This window comes from Panonychus citri, unplaced genomic scaffold (genome assembly GCF_014898815.1).
Source record: "Panonychus citri isolate SS breed McGregor unplaced genomic scaffold, ASM1489881v1 Contig00135, whole genome shotgun sequence".
Taxonomy (NCBI): domain Eukaryota; kingdom Metazoa; phylum Arthropoda; class Arachnida; order Trombidiformes; family Tetranychidae; genus Panonychus; species Panonychus citri.
In genome coordinates this window covers 1,546,515-1,570,777 of record NW_026515540.1, presented here as the reverse complement: position 1 = coordinate 1,570,777, position 24,263 = coordinate 1,546,515, and the positions used below count along the sequence as shown (strand labels likewise).

At 32.1% G+C, this 24,263-nt stretch overlaps 9 protein-coding genes across 10 annotated transcripts; 5 read left to right on the top strand and 4 right to left on the bottom strand.

Moving 5' to 3' along the window:
• The first annotated feature begins 244 nt into the window (after positions 1 to 244).
• Positions 245 to 2,931, top strand: LOC128391750 (dual specificity protein phosphatase 16-like). Its single transcript, XM_053351699.1, has 5 exons — positions 245 to 597; positions 985 to 1,329; positions 1,518 to 1,665; positions 2,109 to 2,232; positions 2,457 to 2,931. Exons 1-5 carry the CDS (start codon positions 391 to 393, stop codon positions 2,770 to 2,772), a joined length of 1,140 nt encoding a protein of 379 aa, XP_053207674.1. The 5' UTR covers positions 245 to 390; the 3' UTR covers positions 2,773 to 2,931.
• Positions 2,932 to 2,948: 17 nt separating this feature from the next.
• On the bottom strand, positions 2,949 to 3,843 carry LOC128391752 (NHP2-like protein 1). The gene is made up of 3 exons (XM_053351700.1): positions 3,683 to 3,843; positions 3,224 to 3,482; positions 2,949 to 3,105 (listed from the first exon to the last, which is right to left on the bottom strand). Exons 1-3 carry the CDS (start codon positions 3,683 to 3,685, stop codon positions 2,981 to 2,983), a joined length of 387 nt encoding a protein of 128 aa, XP_053207675.1. The 5' UTR covers positions 3,686 to 3,843; the 3' UTR covers positions 2,949 to 2,980.
• A 277-nt stretch (positions 3,844 to 4,120) lies between these two features.
• Positions 4,121 to 6,371, bottom strand: LOC128391710 (calcineurin-binding protein cabin-1-like). Its single transcript, XM_053351651.1, has 2 exons — positions 6,088 to 6,371; positions 4,121 to 6,011 (listed from the first exon to the last, which is right to left on the bottom strand). The coding sequence occupies exon 2, from the start codon at positions 5,682 to 5,684 to the stop codon at positions 4,629 to 4,631; it is 1,056 nt and encodes a 351-aa protein (XP_053207626.1). The 5' UTR covers positions 5,685 to 6,011; positions 6,088 to 6,371; the 3' UTR covers positions 4,121 to 4,628.
• A 139-nt stretch (positions 6,372 to 6,510) lies between these two features.
• On the top strand, positions 6,511 to 7,404 carry LOC128391711 (deoxycytidylate deaminase-like). The gene has a single exon (XM_053351652.1). It carries the CDS (start codon positions 6,702 to 6,704, stop codon positions 7,242 to 7,244), a length of 543 nt encoding a protein of 180 aa, XP_053207627.1. The 5' UTR covers positions 6,511 to 6,701; the 3' UTR covers positions 7,245 to 7,404.
• LOC128391709 (calcineurin-binding protein cabin-1-like) lies at positions 7,238 to 12,015 on the bottom strand. Its single transcript, XM_053351650.1, has 3 exons — positions 9,137 to 12,015; positions 8,948 to 9,059; positions 7,238 to 8,868 (listed from the first exon to the last, which is right to left on the bottom strand). Exons 1-3 carry the CDS (start codon positions 11,671 to 11,673, stop codon positions 7,399 to 7,401), a joined length of 4,119 nt encoding a protein of 1,372 aa, XP_053207625.1. The 5' UTR covers positions 11,674 to 12,015; the 3' UTR covers positions 7,238 to 7,398.
• A 2,262-nt stretch (positions 12,016 to 14,277) lies between these two features.
• On the top strand, positions 14,278 to 15,623 carry LOC128391658 (uncharacterized protein DDB_G0271670-like). The gene is made up of 2 exons (XM_053351591.1): positions 14,278 to 14,657; positions 14,925 to 15,623. Exons 1-2 carry the CDS (start codon positions 14,379 to 14,381, stop codon positions 15,471 to 15,473), a joined length of 828 nt encoding a protein of 275 aa, XP_053207566.1. The 5' UTR covers positions 14,278 to 14,378; the 3' UTR covers positions 15,474 to 15,623.
• Positions 15,624 to 16,233: 610 nt separating this feature from the next.
• LOC128391964 (uncharacterized) lies at positions 16,234 to 20,031 on the top strand. Of its 2 annotated transcripts, XM_053351931.1 has the most exons (3): positions 16,235 to 17,295; positions 18,223 to 18,252; positions 18,342 to 20,031. In XM_053351931.1, exons 1-3 carry the CDS (start codon positions 17,169 to 17,171, stop codon positions 19,613 to 19,615), a joined length of 1,431 nt encoding a protein of 476 aa, XP_053207906.1. In that variant the 5' UTR covers positions 16,235 to 17,168; the 3' UTR covers positions 19,616 to 20,031. The 2 variants fall into 2 exon arrangements, with proteins under 2 accessions (XP_053207907.1, XP_053207906.1); XM_053351932.1 differs by lacking the exon at positions 18,223 to 18,252 and having other exon boundaries at positions 16,234 to 17,295.
• Positions 19,944 to 22,422, bottom strand: LOC128391963 (UBX domain-containing protein 4-like). The gene is made up of 2 exons (XM_053351930.1): positions 22,215 to 22,422; positions 19,944 to 22,015 (listed from the first exon to the last, which is right to left on the bottom strand). Exons 1-2 carry the CDS (start codon positions 22,291 to 22,293, stop codon positions 20,643 to 20,645), a joined length of 1,452 nt encoding a protein of 483 aa, XP_053207905.1. The 5' UTR covers positions 22,294 to 22,422; the 3' UTR covers positions 19,944 to 20,642.
• A 45-nt stretch (positions 22,423 to 22,467) lies between these two features.
• LOC128391968 (serine-threonine kinase receptor-associated protein-like) lies at positions 22,468 to 24,197 on the top strand. The gene is made up of 4 exons (XM_053351937.1): positions 22,468 to 22,695; positions 22,772 to 23,062; positions 23,154 to 23,528; positions 23,618 to 24,197. The coding sequence occupies exons 1-4, from the start codon at positions 22,584 to 22,586 to the stop codon at positions 23,764 to 23,766; spliced, it is 927 nt and encodes a 308-aa protein (XP_053207912.1). The 5' UTR covers positions 22,468 to 22,583; the 3' UTR covers positions 23,767 to 24,197.
• The last annotated feature ends 66 nt before the right edge of the window (positions 24,198 to 24,263 follow it).

The window sequence follows — 24,263 nt, the reverse complement described above, 5'->3', positions numbered from 1 at the left end:
AAAAAGAAAGAAAATGAGTCATCGGATGAACGTCACGATGACGCAATGAGGAGGAGTTTAAGGTTACAGGGTGAGAGATAAAGAGGATAAAAGGGGAGGGAATTAAAAGTCTCGGAGAGAAAAGCGGTTAATTTAAAGGTGATACAATTTTCTGCACAAATGAAATGAATTAAATTCATTGCGCAAGTTAAACAACTAAAATTAAGTAAACGTTATTTTATCGATCACTCTGTAGATAGATTTTTGTTTGTTATATTTGAACATGATAAGAAAGAAAGAAGAAGAGAGAAAGAAGAAGAAGAAGAAGAAGAAAAAAAAGTAAATAGTAAGGATATCAAATAGAATACGGAAAAAACAAAATAAACGTTTAAAACGAAGCGTAAACGTTAAATGGATACATCACAAGTAACCACAACATCGCCATGCAATTTAAATCTAATTGATGTGAACACTTTGGCCTCTTATATTAAAAATGGTCGGCAGAATATTTTAATCTTGGACATGAGATCTTTTCTTGAATACAACACAAGCCATGTATCAACATCCTTTCAAGTCACTTCGTCGAAACTTGTTCTAAGACGTTTACAACAAGGAAAGGTTAGTGTTTACCTCTTATTTATTAAATTGTATTCACATCAACAATTAGATTGTTACTGTTTCATTTTCACCACAATCAATAAGAGAATAGTGTTTTTCTCATCTCTTGTTTTCTCAATTGTCTCCACCCTTTCAACCAGAACGGATCAGTGAAACTTCAAGTTTAGAAAATTAAGTAAAATTTTCTATTCTCTTTGTTATTGTTTTCCTTTTTTCTCTCTCTCTTGTTTCTCAATATTAAGAATAATTAATCGTTCTGACTCTTTGATGGTGTTACTGTTTTTGTTAATTTTCTTCTTCTTCTTCGCATTTAAATAATAATATTATTTCTTTTTTTCTGTTTTTGGTTTTATTCTCCTTGTGTTCTCTGTTCTTCTTTTCAACCAGTTAACTGCAAATGAATTGATTACCAATGTAATTGGTTATCAACCTGATCCAAGTGTTGATATTATTTTATATGATCAAGATTCTAAAAGTTTCATCTCCATACCGGAAGACAGTTTTCTTGCCGTTTTCATATCTAAATTGGTGACTACCTTTAAAAGTGTCAGCTTACTGGTCGGTGGTTTTATCACCTTTCAATCAAAATATCCTGATCTCTTGGAAGCCAAGAAATATCTTACTTCATTATCCCAACCTTGTCTTCCAACCACCAATCCAGGACCCACGAAAATCTTACCCTTCCTTTACTTAGGATCCCAACATGATGCTTACAATAAAGAGCTTTTAAAGGTAAACATTGTAACAATCAGATGAAGAGAAACTCGATCTTTTTGACCTTAACTTTACACTTTAGATTAACTGTTCAACTACAATATCAATTGTTCGTAACAATCAGTATAGAAATAAATAAGTTAGGGTCAAATTTTAATCGATAACCTCCAATTCTCAGTGACTAACTAATTTTGTTTTCTCTTTAGACTCATAATATCACTTATGAACTAAATGTTAGCATAACTTGCCCAAAGCCTGATTTTGTTCAAGAATCTCATTTCATGAGAATACCTGTTAATGATAATTACAGCGAGAAACTGCTTCCTTATTTTCCAATGGCATTTAACTTCTTGGGTAAGTGTAATCATCTCTCAAATACAACCACCACCAGTATAACTGTTCAAATTAATTGTGTCTATCGATTAGTTTTTTTTTTCTTCTGTAGGAAATTAAAGGATATACAAAGTAACTGAGTTCTTAATTGCTTGAAACATACAGAATTTGATTAGATTCTATTAGTAAAGAAAAGAAAAAGAAAACAAAATGGAGGATAAATTATATATATATATAAAGAAATTACCGAGACTTCTCAGTCGAAGCCAAAAAATTAGTGTATAGAAAATGAAGAATCAGTTAGTCATCATGTTTACCATGTAATGAGAAAATGAACACTACCTAACAGGGAGAAGAAAAAGAAAAAGAAGAAGAAGAAGAAGAAGAGAAACAATTTCACTAATATATTTACTCTCACAATCAAAAGTAATTGCGAATTTTGTTTCTTCAAATTTTCTAAACAGAAAAAGTTCGCGAATCGCGAGGATGTGTTTTAGTTCATTGTTTAGCTGGAATTTCACGGTCGGCGACAATTGCAATAGCTTATGTGATGCAACATTCGAGGATGACTTCTGATGATGCTTACAGGTTTGTCTTCCATTTAAATTATCGTCCAATTGGTCAGAAATATCGATTTTGTGTTGTTGTTGATATTGTTGTCAGACTTTTGGGTTTGTTTTGAGTTTCATATTTGATTGATTATAGTAATTATAATGTGTGTGTGTGTGTTTATATATTGGAAAAACTGGAACTCTCATGATTATATTAATGAATCAATAATTTTCCTCTTCTATTTTTCTGGCTATTTATAGGTATGTGAAATCTAAAAGGCCAACCATATCACCTAACTTTAATTTTCTTGGACAATTAGTTGAGTTTGAGAAACAATTAAGACGAGATAGTTTATTGGAACCAGTTTCCACTGAGCCATCTTTCCTCTCGTTTTCACGGCCCAAACATCAGACATCGGGTTCATCGAAACGCTTATGCTCGCTATCGCCATTGACATTTTCCACCACCCCGGGAGATCGGGCATCATTTTCATTATCTTGTATACCTGCTCTTGCCTCACCTACTTTACCATCACCGACAACACCTAATCCATCAACAGCTACTGCAACCAAATGAACATATCACAAAAATTTTATCTCTCATTAACTCACAATTGTTTTTGTTTTCTCTTCTCTCTCTCTCTCTCTCTCTCTCGCTATTATATCTTTCATTACTACACAACTACTACTACCACCTATTTCTTGCTCTCTAGATATAATATTAATAAAATATGATACTCTTCAAATGATGGGTATTGATGAAATGAAAAGTGTAATTTATTCCCTTAAATGAGAAGTTTCTCAATTTCACTTTGTAAAGCTTGAATTTGAGGCGTCAATTGTGATCCTTCACTGCCGATGACCGAACAGGCGATAACTGATCTGGCCACACCACATGCACGACCGAGGGCTAAGTAATTAAGAGAAGAAAAAAAGCCATAGATAATTAAAGTATTTGAAATAGAATTTCCATTTTGTCAATTAAGAGCATGTTTGAGATATTTGTTGATTTAATAAACTTTACTCACCATGTTTAGATTTAATGAAAACATAAGGAACATTTTTATCTTCACACAATAAAGGTAAATGAAGTAAAATCTCAAGAGGTTCAGCATCAGCGGACATAACAATTAATTGAGCCAAATTTCGAGCTAAAGTTTTAGTTGCTTCATTGGCTCCTTTTTTAATTTGCTTATAATTAGCAGCTTGTTGAACTAATTTCAAAATTTTCGCAGTCAACTGATCATCAGCTAAAGGGTAAGCTTTTGGATTAACTCCTTCGGTAGGCTACATTTATATGAATAGAAAGAGATAGAATAGAAAATCAAGAGAAAACGGTGAATAAAAAAAAACAACATAAACAATTAAACACAGGAAGCATAAAGAAATCAAAAGATCACATTTATGAAAAGAAAAACAATTCTAAACTAAGTTACAACGAATCCATGCCGTCAGTGATTTAATAGATAAAGAATGAAAATATTTACCATTTTATCGTGAGAATGTGTGAGAGAACGAGGAAAATAATCAAATCGAGAAACAATTTAAAAATATAATCAAACAATTAACAAAACAATACACGTCGGTTATCAAAATATATTGAGTTAAATTCAATTAAAAATAAAATCATTTGAAAAAGTGACCATGTGCTTCCCAAAAAAGTGGCTCCATCTGTGGAATACGAAAAAACTCAAATTCTTCAGAAAAGGCGCTTTTTTTAAAAAAGTTCACATTAACAATTAAAAATCAATAACTCAACGAATTAACTGTAATTGAACAGAAATTAATCAAATTTCACTTTTAACGAAATTAATCTAACGTATCAACTTAACCATCAATTTTTCAATTTTAATCTAATTTCAAACTAAATTAATTAAATTTAGTTGACCAATTAAAATTGGAATAACGATAACCTGAAAATCTGATTTAATTTTAAATGAGAAATACTTTTAATTACATTGAAACCTTTTCTCATTTCAAGTTGATTGTGATAATGAATAAAATGATTAATGATTAACAAATTTTCAAAATTAAATTTTAATGAACAATCAATAAATGGTGGTAAGTAAAACTTAAATAACAATTTCTTATTATGTAACATTATCATTTTGTTTTTAATTTTCATGATTTTAATGATTTCTTCATGGTTGAACGATACGTAGTCTTGTGGTGGATTGATAGTTAATCGAAAATCTTAATTCATTTTTGAGTTCTAAGTGATCTTCTTAGAAGTGTAGTTGGTTCTTTGGTTGGAGTCACTGATCAAGCTCTTGATCGGGTTGATGGTGTTTTTATGAGTTGAACTCGAAGGACTGAAAGTGCCTTATTTGTGACTGAAACTGAAAGATCAACAAGTTGTTCGTGTCGATGTTGATCCAATAATTTGTCCAAATTATTTTCATCCAATGTGTTAATTATTGACTTAATACTAGATTAGAATTCACAGGAATCACTTGTTTTATTTTGGATCTTTTGAACTCGACTTGATCGTCGTTTGTCAATAAACTCGAAAGGAAAAGATCCTCGTTTTTCGGGCTTATTGTTAAGCTTTTCTTTATCCGAATATTCATCACTCATGTTCTCATCAGCACTTTGAACATCATCTGAAGAGGTTCCACTTTCGATTGAGATGAAAGTGCTTCGAGGACAATTTGCCTTTTCCATTTCAGTGTAAATCTTTTTAAGAGTTGAGGTCAAAGATTGTAAAGATGAGAGCGAAGTAGATTCAAGATTTAAAGTGAAAACTTTCCTTCCATCGTTTTGGTTTGTTTCATCTTCCAAGAATTTTCGTTTTCTTTTTTCTTTCAAATTCGAAAATTCGGCCAAAATTTTCTCCTTTCTTTCTAAATCTTTTTCACAAGGATTCCAATTGTGGAGATATTGTAGATTAACAGGTAATTCTGATCCTATGGATGGAAAATGTTTCACCATTTCCGATATTAATAAACAAGCTTTGAAATAATGACAGTCTTTTGTTAAACCTTTGATTGCGAGTTTAAGACAATTACTGTAATCATTTAGAACATAATAAAGACCCATTAGAATATCTAGAACAACCCAATTGGTTGGACTGATTCTATGAGCTTCTTCAAAACATGTACGAGCCAGTGGAAGATTAGTAAATTGATTAAGAGCTCGTCTGCCAGTTTCGATCCATAAAGTAACATCACCGCCATCGATTGCCAAAGCATCGAGGAAATAATTCAAATTATCGGGAAAGAGAAGACCCAAATTTTTGAGAGAAAGATACTTAAGGTGGACAATATTGGTCAAGCCGGAAGATTCATCAAATTCATCAAGAGTATCCAACAAAGAGATCAACTCGGATTTAGCTTGTTCTTTATCCGAATCAACCAATTTCAAAGCTTCACAATAAAGTTGCTGAAGATTTTCCTCTTGAGCTTCTCGGGTTAACAAACCATTTTCCGGTTCCTCAGTTTCCGAATCACTTGTATCAACATCTTCATTTAAAGCTTTAATCCTTATCATGATGATTATGGTACAAAAACAAAACAAACCACACAAGTAAAGAGAAACAAAAAAGCACTAATAACGTAATAAAACAAGAAATGAATACAAGAAAAGGTAATAAATGTAAATCGATAGCGTCCAATAAACTGAGTTGGACTAATTTACCAAAATAGGCCAAAATTAACCAAAATCAACAAAGATGAATTAAAACTCTCAAAATTAAATTGAAAATCACAATTCAGTCAACCAAATGATAACCATCATTGACATAGCAAAGGAGTCAACTAAAACAACACAATCACCTCGAACAGCAATTTGATAAATTTTCCAAAATTTCTATAAAGTCTTAGAAATGTTAATTTGATACAAATAAATGCTAATTAGAGATAAATTCAATTAATTCAAGTAATTAGATAATTACCTAATTATTTCGGTAAATCCAAACTCAGGATCCCCACGGACTTTACCCTTAATTGCATTAGCACCAAATATCGGCTGGTCAAGGGAAAGGTCAAACATTGAAAAAAATGGAGCCGAAAATGACTTAAAGTTAGCATTTTGTTTCAATGGAGTTGCTGTGAAAAGGACTCGATGAGTTGTCAAATAGATTCGACCTTTGGCCTGTAGAGACAAAATAAGAGACAAAAAAGATTACTAATTAAGAAACATTAAGAGTAAGATATGATAACAATCAAATTAACACCACGAATAATATGATTGATTAAACTGAATCGATGATGTCACAAAAATTAAGTGAAAATTAAGATAAAATTGAATTATTGTTGATAAAATTGTTGTGATTGTCTTTTTCTTTATGATTGCATCTTAATTTTCACTTAATCTCTAGTAAGATACTCTAATTGTAACTTCCCATTTTGTCTGAAATTAACCGTAACACCTTTTAATTTAAAATTTGTTTTCTATTTGAAGGTAATTGCTTTGACTTCTTTCAATTGTTCCAATATCTAGTGGACTAATTAAATTCTCAAATTCAATTGTTTCTCAATTCTGTAACGAGAATCAAATGTAATCAAAATGGTCAATGAAATCGAACCAAATCAACTTGAGTCAAACAAACGAACTGATTATCTTGATTGGGACGATTATTTCATGGCCATGGCTCATTTGGCCTCATTGAGGAGTAAAGATCCCGTCACTCAGGTTGGAACTTGTATTGTGAACACAGAAAAGAAAATAGTTGGAATCGGTTACAATGGAATGCCGACCGGATGTAATGACGATCTCATGCCTTGGACCAAAAATGGAGACACACCTTTGGACAATAAGCATCTTTACGTTTGTCACGCTGAGATGAATGCGATCGCCAATCGTAATTCAGCCGATGTCAAGAACTGTAGTCTCTACACTACTCTTTTCCCATGCAACGAATGTGCCAAATTAATTATCCAATCAGGAATTCGTGAAGTGATTTATTGCAATATTAAAAGTCCAGATTCAACGATGAACAGAGCATCAAAGAGGATGTTAGATATGGTGAATATAATTCAACGCGAGTTCTGTCCGAAAAGAGATAAAATTATCATCGATTTTACTGAAAAAAAGTCAACATTAGTTTAATTCGATTGTTGATCGAATTCGAGTGATTATTTTGTGATTAAAACAAAACTTTGGTACAAAAAAATACATTTACAATTCTATTAATAAAGATTTGGATGCTTAGAACAGTGTTTTCGGTTGTGTTTAAATGTAGAAAATAAATAAATAGAAATGACTATGATACAATAGATCTAATTGATTGTTCACATTCTCCAATGAAATGTTGAGTATCTCGTTGATAAACTGAACATTTCATCAACTTTTCTGCTACTTTTCTCAAATCGATTCGTATCTGGTCCAAACGAGGACGATTTTGACGAGCTTCTTCAATTCGATTCTTTAAAATACTGAAACACCGACGAAGTGCATCCTTAGCAAGATGTTCTCGGTCAATGTCACGGAGAAACTTTTTTCCGACCTCTGGTGTTTTACTTAATTGTACTGCGATTGTTGATAATCGATGAGGATCAGAAAGAGCCCAAGAAACTTTAATCAATAAGTGAGTCGATCGGCACATATGAGTAATGAAGCTTCCTGGTCTATCGATATCATCAACAGGGATCCTCCAGATTCCGTTGAATAGATTGTTATTTTTGTGATCACCAAATAGACCGATAATTGGTTCGGATTTTAATGCATCGGCAGAACCATTAGTACTGGCATTACCATTTCCATTGATCATGTCTCCTGGAGATTCAGGCTTTTTAAGAAGCGATTGTGAACCCGATGATGTAGTGAATCGACCAAGAAGAACCACTCGAGCAGCGAGAAAATCTTTCAACGAGCAAAAATGATGAGCCATTCGATAGAGCGACTTGTAATGGTTTGGAAAACGCTGTAAGCATCGATTCATTGCTTCTAAACACATTTCCATTATACTCGGACGTAATTGTCGTTCATCACTTTCAAGAATTCCATCATCGACTAAAGTGACCAAATCAGTGACCACTTCTTTAACATCTTCCATAATTTGATTTTCGTCAGAAAGAGCTGGATGAAGTCGAGATGGATCACTGGAGATATAATCGTGATCAGATATTGAGTTTATAGTTGGTATTTGAATTTGCTTGACAAATGGACTTCGCAATGCACGAAGTAGATGAATCTTAATTTGTGATAATATTTTCGACGATAATGTTTTACTGTGCCTACGAATATACTTGAGGACACAGGCGTGCATGCGATAATGTATTTCAAGAGCTTCGATTGCATAACGGGTCGGATTATGATAACCAATTTTACGAGGATAAGTCGCTCCACTTAAAGCCAAATGCAGATCAGATAGTTCATAATATTTAAGTGCTTGTAAAATGTTACTCCTTTCAGCGATTTTCCCCAAGAAATAATAATGTAACCAAATTTCATCGGCGTCGGCGACATTGTTGGCTGATTCGAAACAAACTCGAGCTCGATAAAGCATTCGTTTCTGCTGCTTGATCATTTTCTCTTTTTGTTCCCCCTCAGTTGTTGGACCAGATTTACGAACTCGAGAAATATAACTCGCGACATTATAAGCAAGGTTTCCATATTCGATCCATATCTTGGTATTGTTTGGTTCCAACCGAAGTGCTTCGATATAACATCTAAATGCCGATTCCGCCAAATCAAATACTTCATCAGAAAATGAGTAGAAAACTTTACTTCCCTAATTAAAGAGAAAAATAATTCATTAAATTAGTTTATCTAACAATAAATATACGAACCACTTTAGTTAATTAACTTACATTAGAAAAATATTGTTCAATTAGATGAGTTATCGAGAGAGCACAAGCAGCCCATGAATCGAATCGATCTCGATTTAAAGTTAAATCATAAATGTAAAACTTTTTCGCTTTTCTAAAGATCAATCAAATTAAAAGAATAGAAATATCATTAATATTCACTAAAATCAGAATAATAATCAATCAACTTACTGAAACTCTTTGTTTTTGAAATAATAATCAGCTAGAAAATAGTAAAGATGTTGAGTTACATGATGTTTAGGAATATTTGATGAAACCTCAATTGGTTTACCATTATCAAGATATTCGTTGATCAATTTTGCATCAGTTTCTGGATTTAAATTATCGGGAATTAAAGGTAATATACGACGAAGTAATTCCTCCGTATCTGAATCAATTGTATCACGTTTTACACTATCAAACTCTGGGAGTTTCTCTGGGATAAAATAACTGTAAATAGTATCGACATTATCCCAAAGGAGATCAATTCCAGCTCCCGGATGAGCAGTGAGATAACTGTATCCAGGACGTGGCGGTGGATGATTGTATAAACAAGCAAAACATTGGAGAATCAAATCATCTTTGGCTTTACTACATTGATTAATTGTAAAATCCAAGGCAAGGAGTAGAAACTCGCCATTAGCCTGAGAACAGGAACCTCGACGACTCAAGTAAACGTGAACAGTATTGATTAAGTTAATTATTTTCTTCTCGTCAATTTCACCAGATGATATTTCATTTATGAATGTTTGAACGAGACAAGTCCAGGCCATTGCACTATACTTTTCGGTTCCTAATTTTAACAATTTGATGGCCAACTCGCGATCAATTGATAGTTTATCGCCATTCTTTAGACAGGATCGTAGTAATTTTAACAATCGATCAGTTAATTGTTTACTTCGAGAAATTATTTCGACTCCTCGCTTCCATTCTTGTGATGATTGGATCGCCTGACAAAGATACTCTTCTTCCGGCTCAGAAAGCTCCGATTTAGAAGCCAAAAGTTCAACAAGTTCTTCGTGTCGATGTTGATCCAATAATTTGTCCAAATTATTTTCATTCAATGTGTTAATTATTGATTTAAGACTAGATGAGCTGTAGACTGTTTGATTTGAGGCTTGAACTAATTTCAGGTTAGATTGGCTGAAAACTTCATTTGCCATTAGAAGATAATCAACTTTAGATTCTTTGATTCCTCGAAGAGTCAAAAGACGAATGAAAAATCCATCAAAATCATCGGAATCAAATTTAGCTCTTAAATGGGGTAGCATTTGTGTTAGAAATATGGCTTCTGATTGTTGAAATTCAATCTCATTGGCAGTGGTAATTAATTTAATCTCTTCCAATGAAACATCCTCAACAGAACAAGTTAAAGGTGATGGTAAACTGTACATTTGCCGATGAATTTTATACAGGTCAATGAAATTGGAAGGTAATTTGATTAAATTAGCTTGATCGGCAACTTCGAATAAAAAATCATTAATTAGTTGATCGATACGTTTTCCCTTTGATTTGAATGACTTTTGCTTCGAGATGAATCGAGAGAGAATCAAATTTTCCACTTGAGTTTCATTATATTTTGGTATTTCGATCTCGGTTCGTTTCACTTCCACTTCTCGAGATAAAATACTTTGGGGAATCATTGAGAACACTTTCTCGTAGATATTATCACTTGAGAATTCACAGGAATCACTTGTTTTATTTTGGATCTTTTGAACTCGACTTGATCGTCGTTTGTCAATAAACTCGAAAGGAAAAGATCCTCGTTTTTCGGGCTTATTGTTAAGCTTTTCTTTATCCGAATATTCATCACTCATGTTCTCATCAGCACTTTGAACATCATCTGAAGAGGTTCCACTTTCGATTGAGATGAAAGTGCTTCGAGGACAATTTGCCTTTTCCATTTCAGTGTAAATCTTTTTAAGAGTTGAGGTCAAAGATTGTAAAGATGAGAGCGAAGTAGATTCAAGATTTAAAGTGAAAACTTTCCTTCCATCGTTTTGGTTTGTTTCATCTTCCAAGAATTTTCGTTTTCTTTTTTCTTTCAAATTCGAAAATTCGGCCAAAATTTTCTCCTTTCTTTCTAAATCTTTTTCACAAGGATTCCAATTGTGGAGATATTGTAGATTAACAGGTAATTCTGATCCTATGGATGGAAAATGTTTCACCATTTCCGATATTAATAAACAAGCTTTGAAATAATGACAGTCTTTTGTTAAACCTTTGATTGCGAGTTTAAGACAATTACTGTAATCATTTAGAACATAATAAAGACCCATTAGAATATCTAGAACAACCCAATTGGTTGGACTGATTCTATGAGCTTCTTCAAAACATGTACGAGCCAGTGGAAGATTAGTAAATTGATTAAGAGCTCGTCTGCCAGTTTCGATCCATAAAGTAACATCACCGCCATCGATTGCCAAAGCATCGAGGAAATAATTCAAATTATCGGGAAAGAGAAGACCCAAATTTTTGAGAGAAAGATACTTAAGGTGGACAATATTGGTCAAGCCGGAAGATTCATCAAATTCATCAAGAGTATCCAACAAAGAGATCAACTCGGATTTAGCTTGTTCTTTATCCGAATCAACCAATTTCAAAGCTTCACAATAAAGTTGCTGAAGATTTTCCTCTTGAGCTTCTCGGGTTAACAAACCATTTTCCGGTTCCTCAGTTTCCGAATCACTTGTATCAACATCTTCATTTAAAGCTTTAATCCTTATCATGATGATTATGGTACAAAAACAAAACAAACCACACAAGTAAAGAGAAACAAAAAAGCACTAATAACGCAATAAAACAACAGCAAAAAAAAGCAATCAAGCAAATATTATTATAAAAACAATTGGCTATTGATACAATTAAGATTGGAAAAAAATTTTAACAAGAAAAGGTAAAAAATGTAAATCGATAGCGTCCAATAAACTGGATACACAATCAAACAATTTAAGAAGTATCATAGTGAATAAAGCAGATCATCTTCAATCAATCAAATTAAATAATAAACCTTTCAGAGACAATTAATTAACTACAAAAACGCTACCAAATTGATCATTAAATTAAATTAAATTCCCATTTGATAAACAATCAAATGTTCACTCATCTGGTAAAGACCAAAAGAACCAAGAGATGGCAGCACGAGCGAAAAAGGCGCGATAATGAAAATTCAAACATCTCATTTTCGATTCCGATTTTTATTACTTTTTGATTAAGATAAACATATTAATCATTTTCTGAATTGTTTCTAAAAATTTGCAATTCGCTGCCAACGGAACTTAAATTGTTTTGATAATGTCTTTTCGATAGTGAATAATATGAACGTGAAACTTTGTATAAATGTAGTTCATGTAGAGTTCTATCCATTAATAAGAAAGGAAAAGTTTTCTTCGAGTCGACGATTGTGGCCGAACGGGACATTTAAAGGCTTTATTTTAATTCGAAAGTCAATTTTGGGGAAAATATCGATTAATTTATCATTCATGTTGCAACAATTTATTTATTTCGATTATTTTATTTTATGGCGAATCTTCGTCGATTCATTTAATTGCTGTTCTCAATTTATCTCAAGCCTTTCATCTCTATGATTAAATGAACATGGTGATAGTTTTGTTTTTCTAATTAATCTCTGATTATCTAATACTATTGACTGTAGATTGTGATTACATTAATTGCTTCAGGTTTTCTATGTGTGATTATTGTTTATCGTTATTCGTTTATTTGTATGATTAACTGGAAGAAGTGAATTTAGTTTTGGAATCAGTAAACTTTTGCGGATTTTACTCGATTTCTGATTAATTGCATTGGTTTGAAAATTTTCATTTGTTGATTTAATTGTTTGTATTATTCTGATGAATTTGAGATACTTTTTATCGAAATCGAATGAAAAAAATTTCCTCATCGAATTGAACATTGAACTCTATGGACAATGACGGGTTTTGGCCTGGTACTAAGATACGATCCAGTTGGTTTTTATGCTGATTGTTAACACTGTTAACTTAACAGGAAATTATAATTAGAATAATAATTATTAATATATTAATAAGAATTCAGAGTCAAACAAAGTTAATTTTGAGAGAAATCATTTCAATGTTATGATATTCAAACGCCAATTCAATGAAAATAAACTTTGGATATTGTTTGATTAAAATGAGATAAATATTCAATTAATTATAATCAGATTAAATTGGAACAGTATCAAAGTGTTTTAGATTGACTGAGGAAAATCAAATTAACTATAACCAATGTTTTTTTATGCTTAATTGAATTTATTAATAATATGAGTTCTGTATATAACCAAATAACTTTAAACATTCACAATCTAATATTAATTTGATGATCAAGAAAAGTATACAAACCATTTACTGGATCAAGTTGATAATTTAAATTAACCATTAATGATAAAGGTCATTAGAATGATGATTTAAGATGAATGATCAATTTTCAAGGGGAAATGACATTGATTTTTTGTAGATACATAAAAACGTGTAGGTTAATCTTTTGTTTTAGAAGAAATAATTAAATCTAATGAGATTAAAACAATTAACTCATCACAAACACCTAAATCAATCTCAAGATCAAACAGTAAAAGTGAGATCATCTTAATCATCAACAGTTGATGAAGTTTCAAGAAATGATTTCATAACAATTACGAATCCAGCATTTAAACAGCAGAGCAAAAATCGTCTTGGTGTTGACAAGAAGAGAAATTAATCTATTGGGTGTAACAACTAATTACATCTTCAATTGTCTTAATTCGCTGTTAATCAACCTTAATTAGAGAAATAGAAAACGATTAAAAACCTGAAAGAAATTGGAATTGATTAAAATTCAAAGACACGAAAAATTTACCACCAACAACACACAAAGAAATTGTTACAAGTCAAGTTGTCAAGAACGAAGTTGATTAGTTAACAGTAGTAAAAGTGCATTATAACAATTAGATAACATTGATTATATGTAAATTGGGTGTAACGGTAATAATCAACGAAAAGAATAGAAAACAAATTGTTATGGTGTTAATTGTAGGTCGATAATCAAAATCCTTTTCTGGAGAAATAAAGAGAAACTCGAAATTCTGATCCCAGATCGATTAAGTCAACCAACGAAAAACACTCATGGGTAGGTAATCATCATCATCGAATTATTATTGACACAAACAAAGAGAAAATAATTTAATTGTAACAATTAATTGCGAATTGACACTCACACAAAAAAAAGAAAACAATTAGTATCCGAATATCGAATAACCTTTTAGATGAATAATAAGCCCGCCCGATTTCAGATCTTCCATTTTTGTTCTAATATAAGTTGAGAAACTTTTCTTTCGAAATCACATAAGTTAATTGTCTCGCGATCAGAGTGTTTACAATTTAATTTCACTTCTTCTTTTACTCTAATTTGTGAGAAATTTCATTCTCTTCCAGTGATTACCATGGGATTAAATATGTTCACCTGTTTGTCTTTATTAGGCCTTGTTACTTTGATCAATGGTCGATTCATTTTCCCTTTGAGTCCAATTGAAACATCTACTGGACTTTCAGCTGATTATTATCTTCGTGGTAAACCTTTGTCATCTTCCTCTCTGGAATCTTCATCTTCCTCACCATCAATTGAATCTAAAGATGATCTTGAATCGTCTCATGCTTCACCCGTTGGAACCCGATCATCAACTGGACGATCTTATGAAAGAATTCAGGAAACTACTTATCAGGTAAATCCTTTGGTTTTTAATTAATATTTCTCATTGAAAACTCTTTTCCTTCAGACTAATTAGTTGGTTAGAATTCATCTAGATTCTTCAACGGTTACTATCCATTCGATTGCTATTCTATTATTATCATGACGAGTCTATGAGTTTATCCAAAAGATTCTGTCATTTTCTTAGAATTTACTGATTTTTTGTGAATTCTATTACAAAAAATTCTATTCTATCTTTTTTTTCTCGCTAATGTCATCTTCGTCATTCCTTTCTTTGTAGCCTGCTGAACCTTACAACTTCGGCTATGATGTTCGAGATGATTATGGTAACCGACAATACCGAAAGGAAGAGTCAGATGCTTCCGGAGCTGTTCGGGGTTCATATGGTTACACCGATGCCAATGGCCTTTTCCGAATTGTTGAGTACATTGCCGATGCAAATGGCTTCCGTGCCAACATCAAGACTAATGAACCAGGAACTGCCGCCCAACAAGCAGCTGATATTATCCTTTCCGCTGAGAGTCCACCTCGAGCCATTGTCGAAGCAGCTTCAGCACCCAAACCAGTTACAGAAGAAGCACCAAAAGAAGTTATCAAAAAACAAAGCGAATCAGTAATCAGAGGATCGGCTTATGATAGACTTAATCGTCCATCATCATCTTCGTCATCAATCCCAGTTGAGCCTACTTACCTTTACAGAACAGCTCTACCTTTACCCTCGACTCCAACCTCATCTTCATCCTCATCATCAGTTTCAACCTCATCTTCTTCCTCGTCCTCATCTCCTTCTTCATCACCATCAACTGAAATTGAAAAGGAAAGACAATAATCAAATTGATTAAACTAATCAAGATGATGACTAAAAAGTATCTCTTAATTAGTTGTCACAGATACTGTATATTCAATTGTATTATCAATTACAATACAAAGTCTTTGACATTTGTGATTAAGATTAAAAATTAAATTACATACAATCAAAAGCTCAAACTTAATCAATTCAAATATTAACGGCAACGTAATAAAACAGCAGAAAAAAACAATCAAACGATTACAGTTCGTGACAAAAGTTTAGGAATTGAGTAAAATCCAATCTAGTTTTCGAATGAGTCGAAATTAGAGTTTCAAACTTAATAATCGAATATGAAGATAATGTAGTTAATCGAATGAAAATTCACTAATTTTTTTTCTGTCTTAAATTATTAGTGACTTTCGATAAGTCCAAATGAGTTGATTTGTACCTAAAAGTTAACAACAAAAGTTTAGGTTTTTTCGAAGTGCAAAGATTCAACAATCAAATGTTCACTCGTAAGAATCAATAGCAAAGTAAGTAAAGTAATAGTAAAGTAATTAGAACAGTAATTGAATCACCATAAAACCCGAGATTTGAAATACACTTAGATTATCCCAAGAAAAACACAACTCAATTCATTAGAAAATCAATTAACTACTTGGAATGAAAAGGAAATTAAGAAATCGAAAGAAAACTTTGGTGGAGAACAAAAGAACCAAGAGATGGCAGCACAATCGAAAAAAGCGCGATGACGAAAATTCAAACGTCTCATTTTCTATTCTGATTTTTACTCTGATTAAGATAAACAAAGTTACTAATTTTAATCATTTTCTAATTGGTTTTTTATTTTTAATTGGTATCTGTTAATGATTATCGAGTAATTAGTTGTTATTTTTCATTGATCATCAACTAATCTTGTGAGTGAAAAGATTACAATTCTTTTTGTGACTAATGAAACATAAAGATGGAGCTGTTGTAATGTGTAACTATTGACCCTGTCAGTTGACAATTTACCTTGAAATTACTTCTCATTCACATTGGAACAATTTATTTATTTTCTTTATTTATTTCGCTTATTTTATTTTAAGTTTAATCTTCCTCGATTTATTTAATTACTGTTCTCCATTTATCTCAAGCCTTTCATCTCTGTGATTACATGTGCATGGTGATAGTTTACTGTTTCTCTCTTTTTTAGTCAACAAAAAACAGAGAACAAAATAAAGTGAAGATAAAAAGAGAAAAAAAAATCAAATCTCTACATGAAGAAGGATAAAACCAATTGTGTTTCCATTTCGTTTTGTTTTTCCAGTTCATCTCTGATTATCTAATACTAATTGTAGATTGTGATTTCATTAATTGCTTCAGGTTTTCTCTTTGTGATCCTTGTTAATCGTTATTCTTTTCGCTCATCTTTTCTCTAAATAATAACTAGTGTACACTCCCTGTTATCTATTTGAACGCAATAGTTGGAAATTATGTCAAATTCATTTGCCTTTACTTGATTGAGAGAGAGAAAAACAACTTTTGCCTACTGGTTTTCTCTTCTCTTTGTTTACCTTTTCGTTTTCATCTTCTATTAGATTTGTGATCTAAATTAGTTTACTTTGTGTTCCTTTTCCTTGATTGATTAATGTCTCCCCAAATTCTCAAATTGGATGTCGTCTTATCCGTTCTGCATTTCGATTTCCATCCAATCATCTAATCTCAATCAATTGTTGATGCTGTTCCTTTAGCATGTTCAAAGCAGGCGATTTTAAGGTCTGTCTTTCATCCATTGAATTCTCAGTTTTCTATCAACAATCAACACCCAAATGCTGTCCATCATGTGGCTACTTTTTTCCACCGGAAAACCTTAGTGAAGGTAAGTCATCTTTCAATTCAATTCTATTTTTATTTATCTCTCTCTCTCTCTCTCACCACCAATACTTTTCTCTATTCATTCATCCATTTTACACTTTATCTCATTGTAAGTGTGTTCATTGTTTGCTTGGCATTTGCTTAACTTTGATCTATCGCCAACATCAACTAAATCACTCATCTCATCTTTATTGTTAATATTGTCAAATTTTATTAACCTATAATAAAGTGATTAATATTTATAACATAATAGTGATGATTGGCAATCAATTGATTACATTTTCTACATGTACATGTAGTATATTATGAGGTTGAAAGAGTTAACTTTAGATTATTATTAATTTAAAGTAAATCATCTAATCACTAATTTCTCCAATTTCTTTTGGCAAAACATTTATTCAATTGTCAGTTGATACAACAATTAACCCGAAACTCAATTAGCAACAATTCACCATCATCATGTTACAGTTTTTCCTAATCACAAACTCTTCCCTTTAAACCCCAATATACACAATCAACCATTAACCATGATTAGTGATCTGTAATTATCATTGTTTTGTGAAAACAATTAAACCAAGTACAGATTGATTTTCTCAACAATCAATTGTTGAAATCTATTGGAAACTCGATTATCATGTTACCCCGAAAACAATTTCCAATTAAATCTTTTCTCTTGTGATCAGAGTAGTTAATCAATTAGACACAAGAATTACTCAATTGACAATAAAGATAGTCTTCGTTAATTTAGATTGACAGGTTAAATCATTGTTTAAAAAATGCCAACAATCGTCACACAATCAGATAAATTATCCGTTTCATGATTTTCAGCATTTTATTTCCTATTTTTTGTTCAATTCATTTTCTCATATTGTTTTCATTTTATTTTTTTTCTTTTATTTTTTTTTCTTCATTTTATTATTTCTCTTTTCAGTTGCTTCTCGTTACTTTCGAGAATCTTATTGTAAGAATGAACTTTTTTTATCTAATTTTCACAATTTCCAACTACTGTTTAGAAAACTAATTGTCTCCTTTTCGTCTTTAATTACTCAGTTCGCTTATCGTCTCTCATCTTGGTTCTTGGTGTTGGTTCGTGGCTTTGTTATAAAATGATAATCAAAAGAAAATCTAAAATGAAACCGAAAAAAGCGATGTCTTCATGTTCAACACTTAGCATTCACGATCAAATTATTATCAATAGAATGGATAAATTGTTAAACCATCGATCCACCTCATCATCCAAGAAAGTAACAGCGGCAGCAGCAGCCGCTGCCGCTGCCGCCGCGACTGCAGTTTACAATAATCTCAACCATCGTACTAATCACTCAAAGGAAGCCATTAATTACGATTCTCATGGCCTTGCAACGTTGGAGGAAGTATCTTACACCGTCTCATATTCAGATTCTGAGACTGATGATATTGATGTTGAAGAAGAAGATGATGATTTTTATTCAAATGAAAATGATGTAATCTCTAAAGCTATGGATCAATACTCAACTATGAAACGTTCAAACTCAATTTCATCGCAATCTGGTGAAATTGGTGAAGGAACAATTGCTAAAATAGATCAATTGTTGCATCAAATTGAAGATATCAAAGAATCTGTTGGAGAAATGAATTCAGATTTTTTTAACGTTCACTCATATGATCACAATCGTCTATTAAAATCATCTGATCTTGCGGATGGCGAAGAAGATGAACATTTATCAAATTATCCTGAAAATTCAGGGGAAGATTCTCAAATGCCATCATTGGAATATTCGGCTGACAAAGAGGAACCACAAACACCAAGTCTAGAATGGGATTCCAATGATATTAGTCTATTTTCTGAGCTTAATGGTGTTTATCAGTCAACAGTGGTAACAACAACTTCACCTCATACCTCAACTGCAAATCTTATCAGAGCATCAACAGCAATAAAGCAAATGACAACCTCATCACATCAAACAATCTCATCTTCATCAACAGTGTTTACAAATAATAGACAAACCAGCAACATTAATAACAATTTATTTAAATCATCAACTGGCCCTGACACTAGAAGTCACATGATTATCGAATCAAACAATTCCCTTACAAGTTCATCATCCTACCGAAATTCAACCAATATGAATACCTCATTTACCAATTTCACCGAAGGTACAATGTCTTCCTCCGGTGTGACATCAATCGATGGATCTCTCCTTTCATCACCTGATCAAGAACGGACTCGCCTCGAATCACTAGATGACATGATTTCAAAGGCTCGTCGCCTTGGTTTGCTCAACGATTTATTCAAAGCTTTATCGAAAATCGCAAACCGAGATTCAGCTTATTTTGAGGATTGAATCTAAAAGTTACTATAATTATTATTATTCTGTGCTAAAACCAATTAATTGACAGAGGTAAACAAATCAGATTTATCCTTGTACATATTACTCACACACACACACACATCTATATATATCATTAATTATATTAAGAGTAAGAGAATAACTAAATTAACGATTAACAAAAAAAAAAGAAAATCAAAATACTCTATGTAATGTTTATCGTAAAGAAAAGTTGAAAAAAGTAACTGTTTTAATTGCGGTAATCACAAAATCCAGTTAATTTGAGAGAATGCAAAAGATTATTAACTATTTTGAAATGTGCAAATCAACAATTAACTTTAGATTAAATTGTTTCACTGTCAATCTTTAATTTTTGAATACTTTAAAATGAAAATAGAGATGAAAATAATAAAAATAAATCTATAATTTAATTTGATTGTCTTTCTATTTATTTTTATGTTTCCAAATAATTTTTGAACTCGATCAACAATTTATTGCAGATTAATTAGTTATTGTTCTCGTCCTTTGATTACAATATATTAATACAATAATTAAAACAATCTTTTTCTTATCACTTTTTTTTTATAGCAATTAAAGGCTTGAAAATTAAATCATAATTAATTTGCTTCAACTCTGGATTTAAAGGTGAATGGGAATAGAGTATAAATTGAAAAAAGTAAACGGAAACAGGGTAACAATCAAATTGAGGTGAAATTAGATTGACATATAAATCAAATGAGAAATAAAAATTATGTTTACACAATAAATTGCTTCTTTTTAGAGACGAATCAATTACTAATTGTAAAGGCTTTCAACCCTTAATTGGTGTTTAAATTGTGATCAACCACTTTACATCACCAATTGATCCAACAACGTAACTTTTGATGATAAGTTCTGTTGTTGTCTTTTAATTAACCACTGTTGATGTATCACAATTTAGACTTAATTTAAACTTAATTGTTGACCTTTAAATTGCAATTTTCGCGAAAATCTCAGGGATTGAAGGAGATTTCAAAGTCTCTTGTTTAAGGTTCATGATCGATTACATTTGCTGAGTTGAGTTTCCATTCCAAGTTCCGTCTTCGTTGTCTTTGTCCTCGCGATTGTCTCGAAGTTGAGCAACGTTTCCATCTCGATTTAAAAGTTTACTTTCTTTCTGTCGTTTTGCTAATCGTTTTTCTCGTTCCTCTTCAAGGGCGCGTTTTCTTTCTAGTGGATCTCCTTGATCTTGTGAAGATGATGATGGTGATCGAGAAAATCGATTGGGAGCAGGAGGAGGTGGAGGAGGAGGGGGTCTGAATAGACTAGTGATAAATGTCCAAATCCAATATATTGGAGTCATAATGAGTGGCCATATTTGAAGGAACAAATTGGTCGAGACTAATGATGATGCTTTGGAAACCACTGATGGACTTGTCAGGACGAGCAATACTGAGCTTGGTGCTAACTCTAAATCTCTGAGTGATTTAGTTAAATCGTCAGAAGTGAAAAGCCTTTTAGGATATGAAGTAGATAAGGTAAAGTTACGATAAGCTGAGGTGTCGATGACAAATTGACGAAGTGCACAAAGTGGATCGTCAGCACCGAATGTTTGATTTTTAAAGGAACCATCAGGGAATCGAAATTGAATTCTAGCTTCATTTACATTGGTTTTTATACTTGGAGTTGGGGTACTACTGGTTCCTGATTGAGGATCACTTTTAGAACAACTGTTGACTCGAAATTGTTCATTACGCTGTCGTCTTTCCTCCTTATCGGCTTCAATTTGGGCTAAAATACGTTTACGAGCTTCAGCTGCTTCTCTTTTTTCTTTCTCTCTTTCCTTTACAAGTTCAGCCATTTCTAATTCCTCTCTTCGGGCCTTTGCTTTAGCCATTTCTTTACCAGATCTTATTCGTTCCAATTCCTGTTGTCTGGCCTTTTCTTCATCGTCTTTAGCTTTTTTCAATTTCAATTGTTCAATCAATTGTTGAGCTTTGGCAACCTTTTCATCTAATTTGGGTTGACTATTTTCACCAGAACTTGTTTCTACTTTGTCTCCAGTCGTTGAAGTTGACACTGGTGATACTGGTTCCATGGCTGGTTGAACTTGTGTCAACGGGGTCGCTACTGAGGGTGATACAATTGGTGAGGGTACAATTACATTTGTTTTATGAACAAGTAAAACCTTATCAAGACTATTCATAAACTCTTGTTCTGTTACATGACCAGCAATGACTTCCAAGTTAACACCAGTGTTGCTGATAAAGTAAACCGATGGAACCATAAGAATCGGATAAATTTGACCAAATAATTTACAATTTTCTGTACCATCTTCAACCTTAAATGATACAACCTCTCGTTTCATCACAGTAAGTATATCATCTCGAAGATTAACCAACATTTCAGCCATTTTTTTTGACACATCATCCTTGCCTATTACAGAAAAAAAAATTATCAAAACAGAGCAAACAACGAAGCTTAAAGTAACACGATTAGAAGGAAATAAATGACCGATTTATAATCATCGCTACAAGTATTAATTAAATGGAATTGGAATGACAAAATCAACTGAAAAATGAGGAAAATCATTGAAGAAAAATAAAAACAAATTAAGAAAAGAAATGATATTTACCTTCAATAAAAACCATGAACAATTTTTTCTCTCTTTTAGATTTATCCACAGCCTCAGAAACACTCCCAGAGAACCACATGTTGATAATAGTGATAATTAGAACAGTTAATCAAGTGAATAAACAATCAATTTTAATTAGAGTAAAATTAATTATGACAAACAAAAAATTAAAAATTAAATGAAACCAAAAGAAAACAAGATCGACTTGGACTCGTTTTCTGTATTCGAATCCACTCAAGGATTCAGATACATTCGCAATTTATTGGTAAACATTGAGGAGAAATAATTTTTTCGGTTGTGATTAATATCCTTTGTTTTTTTTAATTAACTTATTGTTTATAATTTTGACAGTAATTAAAAACTGTAGCCATGGCCTTGAAGCAGCACTTTTTAACTTGTACAGGTCACACAAGACCAGTTGTGTTTCTAAATTTCAGTGGAATCACTGAGGATAAATATTATCTCATCTCTGCATGTAAAGGTAAAGAGTTTTTGTTTGTTTTTCTTTTCATGACAATTAATCAAATTGGTGTTTTCTTTTTTTCCCCAATTTTTAGATGGTAAACCAATGTTACGTCAAGGTGAAACTGGTGATTGGATTGGTACCTTTGAGGGACATAAAGGAGCAGTTTGGGGAGCAGCTCTTAATGTCGATGCGACAAAAGCAGCGACTGGAGCGGCTGATTTTAGTGCTAAACTTTGGGATTCAATTAATGGAACTGAATTAGCCTCATTACCTCATCGTCATATTGTTAAATCTGTTTCCTTTAGCTCGGATAGTGTTCAACTTGCTACTGGAAGTAATGAAAAGTTGATCAGAATATTTGATCTCAATAGACTTGATGCTGGTTAGTTTTCGGTTGTTACAGTTTTTAAAACTCTATTCTCTTTTTGCTCATCATTTTTTGAATTTTATTCTTCTTTTTTTTCTATTTACAGAACCTTTAAAGATCACTGGCCATACATCGTCTATTAGACATGCATTATTTCTTAATGATGATAGATGGTTAATATCAGCATCAGATGATAAAACAATTCGACTCTGGGATTTAACATCTCTCCAAGAGATCCAAAGACTAGAATTTCCAACCATTCCAAATGATATTGAACTTTCATCAGATAAAAATCTTCTCACGGTTGCTTCAGGTTCATCAGTTAGTTTCCATGAGACTTTAAGTTTATCCAAAGTAAATGAGTACCAAGTACCAACTAAAGTGTATACAGCATGTTTATCTCCTGATAAAAGTGTTTTCGTTTGTGGGGGCGAAGATTTCACAATGTACAAGTATCAATTTGACGATGGAACAGAACTTGGTAATTATCTACTTGGCAAGAGAAGAGAAAAACATTCCAATTGACTTAACTAATTCGCTATTTACTTTTTCGTCTTATCCATTTTCTAGATTCTTTTAAAGGTCATTTTGGTCCGTTACATTGTATCCGATTCTCACCTGATGGTGAACTTTATGCCAGTGCTAGTGAAGACGGAACAATCCGTTTATGGCAAACAATTGTTGGTAAAACTTATGGACTTTGGAGATATGAGACGTAATTAGTTGATCCAAATTAAGAGCTGAAAATTTTGAGAGACATTAAATTGTATTTTCCATTCAACACATCTTCTTATGGCATTCATCTCAATTTAGTTGGATCTAAATTGAGATAATCAATAAATATAACATTGCAGAGCAAAAGTAAAACAAAAAAAGGGAGAGGAAAAGGCGAAACAATTTACTTTTAAATCATTGAATTAACTTTTTTCCAAATCAAATGATCACAATTTATGTTTCATTGTCAAAATTTTGATTACTTTGAAAATTAAGGAAACTCAATGAGAAAGGATTTCACATGTTGTAAAAATCACTTATTTTAAAGTGTAATCAGTGTATAAATATTTTCCAATTTAAGTGAAGTATTTAAATTGTCTTCGAACTGTTAAAATTAATCAACTCAAGGAGATTAAAAATATTGATCATCAAGAAATTTATTCCTCTACAAATCCAGTAACTGATACGAGAAAACTTTCACTCGAAATCTGTAAAATTCTTT

Bases quoted from the DNA above. Each gene is read 5' to 3' on its own strand.
- LOC128391750 (XM_053351699.1), top strand. From the start codon at position 391: ATGGATACATCACAAGTAACCACAACATCGCCATGCAATTTAAATCTA. The intron at 598-984 runs GTTAGTGTTTAC...CTTTTCAACCAG, and splicing joins GACGTTTACAACAAGGAAAG to TTAACTGCAAATGAATTGAT. The intron at 1,666-2,108 runs GTAAGTGTAATC...TTTTCTAAACAG, and splicing joins AATGGCATTTAACTTCTTGG to AAAAAGTTCGCGAATCGCGA.
- LOC128391752 (XM_053351700.1), bottom strand. The intron at 3,106-3,223 runs GTGAGTAAAGTT...TTAATTACTTAG, and splicing joins TTTCATTAAATCTAAACATG to CCCTCGGTCGTGCATGTGGT.
- LOC128391710 (XM_053351651.1), bottom strand. From the start codon at position 5,684: ATGATAAGGATTAAAGCTTTAAATGAAGATGTTGATACAAGTGATTCG.
- LOC128391711 (XM_053351652.1), top strand. From the start codon at position 6,702: ATGGTCAATGAAATCGAACCAAATCAACTTGAGTCAAACAAACGAACT.
- LOC128391709 (XM_053351650.1), bottom strand. From the start codon at position 11,673: ATGATAAGGATTAAAGCTTTAAATGAAGATGTTGATACAAGTGATTCG. The intron at 9,060-9,136 runs GTAAGTTGATTG...ATTGATCTTTAG, and splicing joins TTCAAAAACAAAGAGTTTCA to AAAAGCGAAAAAGTTTTACA. The intron at 8,869-8,947 runs GTAAGTTAATTA...CTCTTTAATTAG, and splicing joins TTGAACAATATTTTTCTAAT to GGAAGTAAAGTTTTCTACTC.
- LOC128391658 (XM_053351591.1), top strand. From the start codon at position 14,379: ATGGGATTAAATATGTTCACCTGTTTGTCTTTATTAGGCCTTGTTACT. The intron at 14,658-14,924 runs GTAAATCCTTTG...CTTTCTTTGTAG, and splicing joins TTCAGGAAACTACTTATCAG to CCTGCTGAACCTTACAACTT.
- LOC128391964 (XM_053351931.1), top strand. From the start codon at position 17,169: ATGTTCAAAGCAGGCGATTTTAAGGTCTGTCTTTCATCCATTGAATTC. The intron at 17,296-18,222 runs GTAAGTCATCTT...TTCTCTTTTCAG, and splicing joins ACCGGAAAACCTTAGTGAAG to TTGCTTCTCGTTACTTTCGA. The intron at 18,253-18,341 runs GTAAGAATGAAC...TTAATTACTCAG, and splicing joins TTACTTTCGAGAATCTTATT to TTCGCTTATCGTCTCTCATC.
- LOC128391963 (XM_053351930.1), bottom strand. From the start codon at position 22,293: ATGTGGTTCTCTGGGAGTGTTTCTGAGGCTGTGGATAAATCTAAAAGA. The intron at 22,016-22,214 runs GTAAATATCATT...TTTCTGTAATAG, and splicing joins GTTCATGGTTTTTATTGAAG to GCAAGGATGATGTGTCAAAA.
- LOC128391968 (XM_053351937.1), top strand. From the start codon at position 22,584: ATGGCCTTGAAGCAGCACTTTTTAACTTGTACAGGTCACACAAGACCA. The intron at 22,696-22,771 runs GTAAAGAGTTTT...CCCAATTTTTAG, and splicing joins TCTCATCTCTGCATGTAAAG to ATGGTAAACCAATGTTACGT. The intron at 23,063-23,153 runs GTTAGTTTTCGG...TTCTATTTACAG, and splicing joins TCTCAATAGACTTGATGCTG to AACCTTTAAAGATCACTGGC.